The 11,361-nt window shown below is 37.0% G+C and overlaps 2 protein-coding genes across 9 annotated transcripts in view; both read left to right on the forward strand.

Annotated features, from left to right (window-relative positions):
* Nucleotides 1-5,079, forward strand: part of sbf1 (SET binding factor 1) — a 58,743-nt gene extending 53,664 nt beyond the window's left edge. For all 8 annotated transcript variants that reach the window (XM_082166220.1, XM_082166224.1, XM_082166226.1 and 5 more), the window contains 8 exons: nt 36-162; nt 372-502; nt 738-977; nt 1,075-1,182; nt 1,265-1,470; nt 2,383-2,470; nt 2,656-2,787; nt 2,885-5,079. In XM_082166220.1, the coding sequence (XP_082022346.1) occupies nt 36-162; nt 372-502; nt 738-977; nt 1,075-1,182; nt 1,265-1,470; nt 2,383-2,470; nt 2,656-2,787; nt 2,885-2,983 (1,131 nt within the window). In that variant the 3' untranslated portion in view covers nt 2,984-5,079. The remainder of the gene's footprint in view (nt 1-35; nt 163-371; nt 503-737; nt 978-1,074; nt 1,183-1,264; nt 1,471-2,382; nt 2,471-2,655; nt 2,788-2,884) is intronic.
* Nucleotides 5,080-6,477: 1,398 nt separating this feature from the next.
* On the forward strand, nt 6,478-10,822 carry naf1 (nuclear assembly factor 1 homolog). Its single transcript, XM_082166263.1, has 9 exons — nt 6,478-6,619; nt 7,388-7,932; nt 8,115-8,286; nt 8,435-8,528; nt 8,997-9,079; nt 9,254-9,414; nt 9,543-9,594; nt 9,753-9,843; nt 9,984-10,822. Exons 1-9 carry the CDS (start codon nt 6,581-6,583, stop codon nt 10,301-10,303), a joined length of 1,557 nt encoding a protein of 518 aa, XP_082022389.1. The 5' UTR covers nt 6,478-6,580; the 3' UTR covers nt 10,304-10,822.
* Nucleotides 10,823-11,361: the final 539 nt, after the last annotated feature.

Here is an 11,361-nt window from a genome sequence, read left to right on the forward strand (position 1 = left end):
TTCAGTATTCTCCCCTTTGCTCATTTTCACAACAGATCCATCTGCAGTTCCCCATGGAGTTTGAGTTCAGTCAGTACTACCTGAAGTTTCTAGCCTACCACTACGTATCCAATCGCTTCCGCACCTTCCTGCTGGACTCAGACTATGAGCGCATTGAGCTTGGTGAGTTTAAATCCATATCCATTACATCCACATAATGCCTACTAATCTTTGACTCTCGTAATGAGATGATCAGATCTTTTCATGTTATTGTTTCCTCGTGTATTACTGTCAAAAGTCAAATGACTTGGCGGGAAGTTTCATAATGCATATTTACAGTTTTCAATCATTAAACCCTATTTTGTCCCTATCCCAATGTGTTTTCTGTTTAGGTGTCTTGTATGAGGAAAAAGGTGAGAGGAAGAACCCTCAGGTGTGCAAGTCTGTCTGGGATTACATTGATCGACTCAACAAGAAGACCCCCATATTCTACAACTACATGTTTTCACCGGAGGAGGAAGAGGTCACTTTCTAATTTTGTTCTTGTCTTACTCAGTTTAGTTTGAGATTGTTGACTTTTTCTTTTCATTATGTAATTTGCACACAATAAATAAATAAATAAATTGACTAAATTACTTTCAACCACTACAATATTGAAAAATATTTTATTTTTATACATATTCTTCTATTTATGTTATACTAGTAATACACTAGTGCCCTCTGTTGGTTATTGTGTGTAACCCACATTTCTTTTGCAGGTCTTAAAGCCCTACAGTTTCATCTCCAACTTGAAGGTTTGGGACTTCTACACGGAGGAAACGCTTTCTGAGGGTCCGTCCTTTGACTGGGAATTAGTGCGGGGTCGACAGGAGAAGCCACAGGAAGAAGCCGGTGAAAGGCAGGAGACGACAGCACCCAAGTCCCAGCGGAGGATCGTCTGGCCTTGCTATGACAGCCTCAGTAAAGTAGTGCCTGATGCCATCACCAAACTCTTGCAGGTGAGGGAGTAAAGCTAAAGTGCTCATTATAATGAAAGTATTTTCTTCATACATGCATCCTGATTATCGTCTTATATGTGTGTGTGTTTGTGAGCAGGATGTACAGAACCTAGAAACTGAGTTGGGACAACCTACGGAGAAATGGAAGGACACGTGGGACAAGATTAAGACTGCCCAAAGGGTTGAGTCCAGACTAGAGAGCAGGGTAAGTGTCTAAACAACATCTTATCTCCATCTACAAATTACTAATGGGATGGCGTACTAATAGTCTGTTTCTCCTTCTTCAGAACTCCTTTTCCAGCTCTCTGCTCATGTCATCTAATCTGAGTCACCAGCGGCGCTCTCAGGGTGTGTATCTGCAAGAGAGCGGAGTCGGCTCCTCCATTAACCTGGCACTGGACTGTGAGGGCAACACCACGTCCACGCCTGTAGCTGGTCGGCCCAGTACCAGCACGCTCTACAGCCAGTTCCAGAGCACTGAGAGCGAGAACAGGTCTGTGAAGGCTCTCTTCAATCTTCACCGGCTGCCGCTGGGTGTGATTTGGGGGAAATGACACTCTCGGCTTTAGTCTTGGTTGTATAGATGTAACGAGTTGATGTTTCACCTAACGTGCTTGGGCAGATAATGCATGACACATCCATGGACTTTTTAAATCAACTCTTAAGATTTAATTTATATGAATGTATAACTGAAAATCTAAAGTGTAGGTCCTGTTACTCATCACCAAGTTTTTTTTTCCCAGATTTTTACTTGTTTTTTTGTCTTCGCTAGTTCATTTTAAATGGTCCAGTGGAGTGCCAAAATGAATTTTAACACTTTTTTAAAAATAAATATTTTATAATATTTTCTTAATTTAAATTTTTTACCAGTGATGTTCTTATGTTAACTAAACTATTAAAAATAATTTGTTTAAAAAAAAAAGCTGAAATACAATTAAAAATATACATTTTAGATGAAAAACTAAACTGAAAATTAGAAATGTTCTAGTTAAAGTACTAGAATTACTAAAAACTGAATTATATTTTGAATTATAGCTAAATAGAAATACAATTGAAAGACACGACAAAATGACTAAAATTTTAACTAAAATAAACTAAATAAATTATTGTATATTTTAATAACAAAATGGCTCAATTTTAAACTAAATAAATTAATATTTTTATAAATAACAAATACATTTAAACTAAACCTAATTAAAAATATGAACAAATTCTATAATATTATAAAAAAAAAAAACAGTTTTTATTTTAATTTTTTTTTAATGAACTCTAAAAGCTATATCATAAAGAATTAGCAAAATGCTCTTTACTGTAGTTTCAAATGCAATATGGATTGGCCTAAGTTGAATGTTTGAAGGCTGGACCTTCTCTTTAATAAAAGTGATGTATTTTTCTTTGGATATAGGAGCTTCGAGGGTATTTTATACAAAAGAGGCGCTTTGCTGAAACCTTGGAGACCACGTTGGTTTGTACTGGATAAGACCAAACACCAGGTAATTCATTGCAATTGAAAATATTGAAAACATTTTAGGATTTAGACCCATAATAGTTTTAGTATGCGGCAAATCTTAGACGTTTTAAATAAAAAATGAACTGTTTTCAGTCCGTTTCCAATCAAGAATAATTCAAAGGGACTGCTATTGATGCTCCTGCATTCCCCCCTTTCTCTTTCTCCTAGTTGCGATACTATGAAACCAGGCAAGATAAAGAGTGTAAGGGAGTGATCGAGCTAGCTGAAGTGGAATCTGTCATTCCGGGGACGCCCACCATGGGAGCACCTAAAAACATGGATGAAAAAGCCTTCATTGATGTAAGACCTCTTTAATCAGCTCACATTGCTTTATTTGTTCATAATTCACACAGTGTTGTTTAAAGCACGTTAACCTCCTCCCCTCCCTCTCTTTCAGCTCAAGACGACCAAAAGAGTATACAACTTCTGTGCCCAGGACAGCAATTATGCACAGTTATGGATGGACAGTATTCAGAGTTGCCTATCTGATGCGTAGGGGGAGGGGCTTTGCAGAGGAAAGAACTGTGACAATTTGTCGGGGGGCGGAGCCAGTGACAGACTGTGCTCATGGCCAATGGGCAACGCTTCCCCGGAGTTTACAGAGGAAAGTTGGAACGGGCTCCCGTGTCGGTGGTATTGAACTTTACGATGTCGCACCTCACCACATTTCAGCATTTATTATTTTTTGTCGAAAAGCTATGGAAAAAAAGCGAAGAATTCCCTTTAAGACTGATATCTGTGGTCTCACCCGTACTCGGCTTGTTTTAAACTGTCAAACCCCCTGGATGTTCTCCTACGGTTGTTCGAAAAGGCATGATGTGCGATACTTCATCTACCGCTCGCATCCCACCACATTGCTCCAGTACTGCCAATGGCACCTATGCAGGGGCTCTACAAATGCCCAATAACAAAAAAGTGACCCCTAATGTAACGTTTAACCCCTTCTGTGATCTCCTTACTGTCGCTATGCCACCGCTTGGAGCCGAACTGCACATCACATGTCCCGCCTTCTCATTGGCTAGACAAGTTCTCTCGCTCCCTTCTGATTGGCTGGCTTCGTCAAACAGGGTCTCCGCGCAACGGTTCATGAAGGATTTGTGTTTAAGACTTGTTTTCCATTATGTTATTCACATCAAAATAATATGAAAAGATCCATCGTTGTGACAATTTACCATGTCCAAACAAGTAAAGTTATCTGGAGGTTCACATTTTGACTGTTTACAAACTAAATTCTTGGGTTCTTCCGATGAAAATAAAAAACCACTATTGCTTTTGAGAATTTTAAGGGATGCTGAAGGAAAAGGAGGGATGTATTTTGTCATAATTTATGCACAAAAAAAATAAGATGATTCTTTGATTTTTTCGAAGACGAAAGACAGACTAAAAGGGGGGGGAGGGACGGTGTGTGGATGAGATTTATAACCTCTTCGTTTCATCAAGTTTCTGTTTACACCAATTAGAGGCCAGAGACTGTAGCTGGTCGCAATGACAACTGGGTTCCGCATCATTTCCTGTAACAAAAAATATATGCAAACTCCGAATAACATTCCGAATGTGTACAAACTCTTTAAACTTCAGTTTGAGATGGGAGTGAGATATCAGACCTGCCATATCTATTTAGCAAAGTTTTGATCACAAATCTATTAATGAAAACCGAATCAGCCTGTCCCGAAATCAGATGCGGGCGCCGGTGTGAGGCCAGTCGTCATGTGCTTCTGTTCTCCAGCCTCTGAGCCCTGGATCTGTCAGAATCAGTGTTTTAGTTAGTCTGTTACCTGTTCTGTTTTGAATCCTGTACATAGAGGAGTTTGTGTATATTATTCCTTTAGAGAAAGGGTCTATTTTGCTGGACTTGGTGAGGATGCATAAAAGTATCACCTGTTTATCACAGTTGCAGGTTTTTTTGTTTTTGTTTTTGTTTTTTTTTTAATTCCAGATACAAGAACTAACACACACATACACACACACATGGTGTAAAATAGGATAATACTTAAGATCTGTTGACAACAAAATTTGAATTGTAGATTTTTGTTTCAATAACTCCCTTTGTATATAATACTCAAATGTGTATGTTAATGGTAGTAATTTATTTAACTTTGTCTCCTGAATATGACAGTCCTCAGAGCACCACTTAACTTTTAAATTAGAAATCCAATATGTGCCATTGTTTATCTCTCTGTTAACGTGACTAATGATCATTCCTATATATATATATATATATATATATATATATATATATATATATATATATATATATATATATATATATATATATATATATATATATATATATATATAGGAAACCTTCAGATGTGACTCTTAAATAAACCCTACATTTCTTTTTCTTTTCTTTTTTAAATTCTTTTTTCTTTTACTTTGAAATGATACTTGATCAGTACACGTTCACATAATTAGAGTCCCAGTTTTGTAACATTCATAATATCTGAAAGCAAAAACTGCATAACATTTTTAATTATTTATTTTTCATACTTTTTTTTAATTCGATTTATTTAATCTGATCCAGGTTGTGTTGTCAATCATGCCATATATTTTTTAGGATTAAACCACTGTGAGGTTCATGGCCTCCTGACATTTGTGTGTGTGCTGCTTTTTCTCTTTGTTTACGAGTGTCACTACAAATACTCATTTTAATTTAAAAATGTAAACATAATAGGCTAAATATCATAATCCCTCGTTTAAACGTTGGAGTATCTGCCCTTTGACTGTCACTGTCAGTCAAACTGTGAGAGGGTTTGAATAATTTTACTGTTTAGAGGTGTAGTTCTTGTTTTCCATTATGGACAAATTTACCAAATATTTTAATTGTATCATCATTTAATCACTCAAATCTGGTTCTAAACCCGTGTGACTTTTTTCCAGAGATTATGGGCAGAATGAATGCTTTAGTCATAGTCACCAAATATATATATATATATATATATATATATATTTTTTTAAGTGTTCTACGGAACAAAGATATACAGCTTTTGATCACCATGAGTGTGTTAATATTTTTTGTTAATTTAAAAATATAAAAAATTATTTTGGGCGATGTCTGTAAGTTTGCGCTTTCTGATCGTATGTACGTTACATGTACAAGGATTTATGTGTGGATCCATAGCACCATCTGCTGGTAACTTACTAACATTACAGTAGCCGTATTGGCTGCTACATAATGTCTTGTAACCTAAATGTAGATCTGATATTCATATTTTAAAAAAAAGAAGAAATTGTTGGCATGAAGCCACTATTTTGTTCTCGACAATGTCATCTTCAACCGACACAACGATATGCATTGCAGTTACGCCAGTCTCTTAAAAGCGTTGTGATTGGTTCATGATAAACCAATTACTATTGATTTTCTAAGCACATCATTCCTTCGGCTTCGATAGCTCAGACTGATCGTGGGTTCGAATCCGGCTCGAAGGAAAATGTTTACTTGCTTCAGTTCATTCTCAACCAGCAGTTTTAAATCAACATACTGGAAGTATTTACGTAATACAAACAGTAACCAATTTAGTATAACAATATTAAGCGTAAAACTAAAAGAAATCTGACAAATTCCACGGAAAAGTAGGCTGTCTCAACCCTTCGATAGCTCAGTTGGTAGAGCGGAGGACTGTAGAGGCTCAACACTGTCATCCTTAGGTCGCTGGTTCGAATCCGGCTCGAAGGAGTTGTTTTTCCAATTACATTACAACACTTTGAAGGATTTAATTCCAGCTTTATGCTGATGCGGTAGTTTATGGGCTGTGTGTATTAATAACTTATATGCCATTTAATTTGGCAAACAATGAAAAGAAGAGAATAATCGTGATTCAGTACATCAGGTTTCTTGCTTTTCTTTCCTAAGTGCCCTGGACAGCTTGTGCTCTTCCTATTTATATTATTGTATAAAATACAATATCTTTAATTATATACGATAAACAAATGATACATTCTTCTTCTTTAAAAAAAAAAAAATTATTATGATTTTGTCATTAATAATTGGGACTTTTATTTTGAAAGAGTCTTTAAGGTTCCGGTTGTTGTGACGCCAATGACGTGAAATAGCGATTTCTTCTTCACGCTGTTCTCACATGGAAACCTAAACATGGAGAATTCAAGCACAGAGAACGTAACTGATGGCCAGGTAAAGAATATTCTATATCCTTGCGTATGTTTTGATCATTTATATTCACTTTGGTACGTACTGAATAAGTACTGACTGTTAGAAAAGTGTAAACTTTTACTTTAAACGTGAATTATCAATAATTCAGCGTACACATCAGCTATGAACATTAGTTAGGTCACTTTTATTAACTGATAGTGGGTGATAAAGCTCACTTTGGAAATTAATTGTCAAATTTTTTATACTAAATTGGATTGCAAGTCACTGCATCACTTATATCCGTACTGCCACCCTCATTAGTTACTTTAATCTTGCATGCTGGTTACTTAAAGGTACACGTTTGTTAAATAAAATAAATATTACGCAAAAAACTATGAACAGCACTTTAGAGGAATATCTTTGAAATATTGTTTCATACATGTTTTTTTATTCACATGAGGTAAATAATGTAGACGTCAGTCTTTTAGGGGAAAAAAGGTTGTTTTATTCTACATGTAGCGGGTCGCCCTCTTATGGACGAATGTTGATATCACGTGACCGTAAAGGAGTTTATCGAGTTAAAATAATAATAATAATACAAATATAACGTGCTTTCAGTCACTGCTCAAGGCATTTTATAAAGTATAAACGAAAAAAATAATATCTCAAGAAAACAACAGACACAATATACATACTATAGACACACAACATCAAGTTAAAAAAGCATAGCAGATATTTAAATCTAGTTACATTTGTGTTTGTATTAGTCTCTCAATCTCATCCGTTCTCTCAATCTCATTTCTTTTCCAGGATCAAGATGAGTCCAAATCTGAAAATGAGAAAATGGAATTGGATATTAATAATACAGAGTTTCAGACTGAAATGAATGGTGATCAGAGCTCCGGTCTTCAACTCAGACCAACAGATGAAACCTTCGCCAGCATTCAGTCTGAACAAACAGGAGATCAGTGCAGCAGGGGTCGGCTTGGACCAGCAGAAGGTCCGTACACCTGTGATCAGTCTATAGACACTGGACATCAGAGCTCTGGTACTTCATCTGAACAAACTGGTGAACAGAACTCAAGCGGTCAACTTGTACCACCATCAGAACCGTGCACCAGTGATCTTTCTGGACTGGCAGGAGATCAAATGTCCATTGTTCAGTCTGAACAGACAGGTGATCAGAGCTCCAGCATTCAGTCTGAACAAACAGGAGATGAGAGCTCCAGCGTTCAGACTGGACCTGCAGAGGTGCAGTGTGGAGTTGTGCTTAGTCCACACTCTGGCACTGGGTCATTGGCTCTGTTGAGCATGCAGTACAGAGGGAACAGCTCGGATGACAACTGTTCAGACAGGTAAAATAATAAGACGTTAAAGTCTGTAGCATCTGACCCATGGCTTGGTATCTTCAGTTAATCTCCTTCTGCTGTAGTAGCATCATATAAAGCTCATATACAATAATTTTATGCACATAATGTTCCAATAAGCTAGTCAAAATGACTATTGATTATTTAATGATTACTTTTGTGTGATTCAGTGACTCAGACTCTTCGTCCTCCTCATCGTCCTCTTCATCGTCCTCATCCTCTTCTTCCTCTGAGCCTCTTGAGGTAGTGTTGAAGAATGCAGATGAAGATGATGAAGTTGTTGCAGTGAGCAATGAGAAGAGGCCAGTACCAGTGAAAATCCATGATGAGTTGCTTATCGAGGTGAGGGGAATGAGCTGTAATAGACCACTCCTTTTTTTTTCCCTAAACGGCAATCCATAAACCCAATTGATGTGTTTCTATTGGCAAAATTTCTCAATTTCTTTGATTAGAATCAACTAAGATGCTTCTTGATCTTCTGTGTGTTTAGGACCTTCCTGCAGTGGAGAACCTGATCATCAGCCTTCCAGAGGACACAGAGATGCAGCCCGTTGGCACAATATCAAGCATTGTGGAGCAATTAGGTATTCAGGCTTCTGGCAAACTCTAAGCATATATAAAACAATAATATTGTGAAGAAAATCTAATAATTCTAAATAACCTCTTTCTATTTTAATATATTTTAAAATGAATGTAATTTATTCCTGTGATGGCAAAGCTGAATTTTCAGCATCATTGTTCCAGTCTTCAGTGTCACATGATCCTTCAGAAATCATTCTAATATTTGCTATATTATTTTGGCATTTCTTATGTTTCTAAAGCAGCATAAACATTTCATACATTTCTTATTATCAGCGTTGAAAAGAGTTGTGCTGTTTAATATTTTTTGGGAAACTGACACATTTTTTCAGGATTTTAAGTATGTCTTTAACTATTTGCCCATATGTTTCACTGGGCAAAACAAAACCCATCTTAGTTAGAAGACACCATGCAGGTTTTGTCTTGCCTGAATTTAAAGGCCATCTCATACAAAATGTATTCATTTTATTTAGTGATCGTGGAGTCATACAAGAACACACCAGCACTGAATGAAGACAGTGTGTTATTCAGCAAAAACAGAAACTCTGTTGGCAAGGTCAGTTACAATTATCCATATGTGCCAAATTTATTTCCCAAACTTTTGTAACTGTATATACAATTATTTTAAATCTGTTGTCTTGCAATGTGGAAACACATCTTCTTTTAAAAGACAATATTGTTCAATAAACCGTTGTTTTGTGTTACTAAAAGGTTGTTGGTTTCTCCTCAGGTCTTTGAAGTCTTCGGGCCGGTTTGTCAGCCCTACTACGTTTTGAGGTTCAACTCCCATGACGATATCGACCAGAAAGATCTTAAAATTCGAGACCCGGTTTACTGCGCCCCTAAAATTAAAGATTTCACAGACTACGTCTTTACAGAGAAACTTCAAAAGTGAGTACCTCATCATTCGAGCGGAAATCTTGGGCGTGCCTCGTTAAAAAAACACACAAAAAAAACGCTTTGCTGTTCTTCTGTGGTATGTTTCCTCTAACATTTACAAATGATACCTCTCAAACAAGGACCAAAGGCTCAGATGCATCCTGGAAGAATGACCAGGAACCACCCCCTGAGGTAAATGTGCCCTTTTCATAACTATTATTTGGGAAATCAGGTCAGCAAAGGCTTAATCTCTATGGAGAGAGTGATATCCTGCCTTAATATGTCATCAGTGTTATCTGTTATTAAGTGATGGTTTAGCCTCTCCGCTGATTGGTTTTTATTCTGTGTAGGCACTTGACTTTAGTGATGATGAGCAAGAGAAGCTGGCCAAACAGAAGCTGAAAGAGAAAAAGAGACGGCAGCAAAACGATTCTGACTCAGGTGGGTCAAACAGTCATTTTATGTCCACATTTTTGTTGCGAGCTGAATTCGAACCTGCGTCTCCCACATGAGCGCTATGACTTAATGCGCACATGCGCTAACCACTCTCTCTTATCCTCTTTCTTTGGTTCCTTTACCAGAGGATGAATCGGACGTCCCTAAAGAGCCTCAAAAAGCAGGCCGGCGGAAGCCCAGGCAGAACCGCAACATTCCCCGTGGGCAGCACCACAGTCGCGGCGGCGGTTTTCATAGCAACTATCACACTCACCCCCACTTCCAACCTGACTACATGTTCCACCATCAGGACCCACACATGTTTCCTTTCCAGCGCCCAATGATCCCACCCTTTCCCAGACCTCCACCCTTTCACATGGGCATGAACCCGTGGCCCCCAGGGCCCAATCAGGGCTTTATGTTCCAGCCCCCACCTCCACCTCCTCCACCACCATATAATCAATAAACCTATGACTGAATCCTCTTCACAACCTGCACCCTTAAATGGATCACAATCTTTGCATACTAATATAACTATATACAGGTGTGGATCAAACTTGACTGTATATTGTTAGTGCAGTTTCTTATTTTTTATTAAAAATGATTAATTTCTTTATACTGTATATATATATGTATATATTATGTGTCTCTTTTACTTTGTGGTGTTAGACATGATTACTCTATTTTTAATGCTGCATTGTACATTTATTACAAAGTATACACTTCAATAATGAGATTTATGTTCCTATTTTTTGTAGTACGGCCCAGTAGAAAAATAACAATCGTCAATCACCTGAACTGTGTAGAAAACCACATTTTGACAGTTTGTTAAGAAATGTGAGTGGTGCTTTCTCTCACTGTCTGTCACTGTGATTTTGCCAAGTAAGACGTGTTCCTGGATCAATATATTTCAACATATTTTTGTCTGCTGCATACATGATTGAGCCTGCCTGGTAATTATAACAATAAAAATAATACAAACAGCCATGAGAAGATGTGATAAACAGTGACCAATCACGTAACATTTATTCCAGGGATCAAGCTCATAAGAATGCGCACCTATAGAATGATTCAGATACCTTTTACAGCTCAAGTAACCTGGCTAAGTGAGTGACTGTCTTTTTCTTAACAAAATGATTGTGATAAATGTTGTCTAATTACCAGTTTTGTAATCTAAAGGCATCTGGTGAATGAAATGAGTAATTACATCCACTTCCTTAATAGAATGATTTTTAAAGTAGCATAAAGTTGATTTTGGGCTTCATTATCTCCAGGAGAGCATTTATATATTGCATAAGGTGATATTTACTCTTGTGGTTCTCAATCCTTTTGACTATAATGACTATATATTTAGCATTTTAATTAAGATAGTTAATATAACTTAATTGAAATAATTTTAAGACTTATTAGGCCCTCTTATTGGGATTGAGAATCACTGATTTAGTCCAATCTGCTCTATCTAAAATGAAACCCCTGGTGGTCTGTTCTATTGTTTTTACATCTAAAGATTTTCAAAATAGCAAT

The sequence above is a fragment of the Leuciscus leuciscus genome (assembly GCF_965113295.1).
Source record: "Leuciscus leuciscus genome assembly, chromosome: 4".
Taxonomy (NCBI): domain Eukaryota; kingdom Metazoa; phylum Chordata; class Actinopteri; order Cypriniformes; family Leuciscidae; genus Leuciscus; species Leuciscus leuciscus.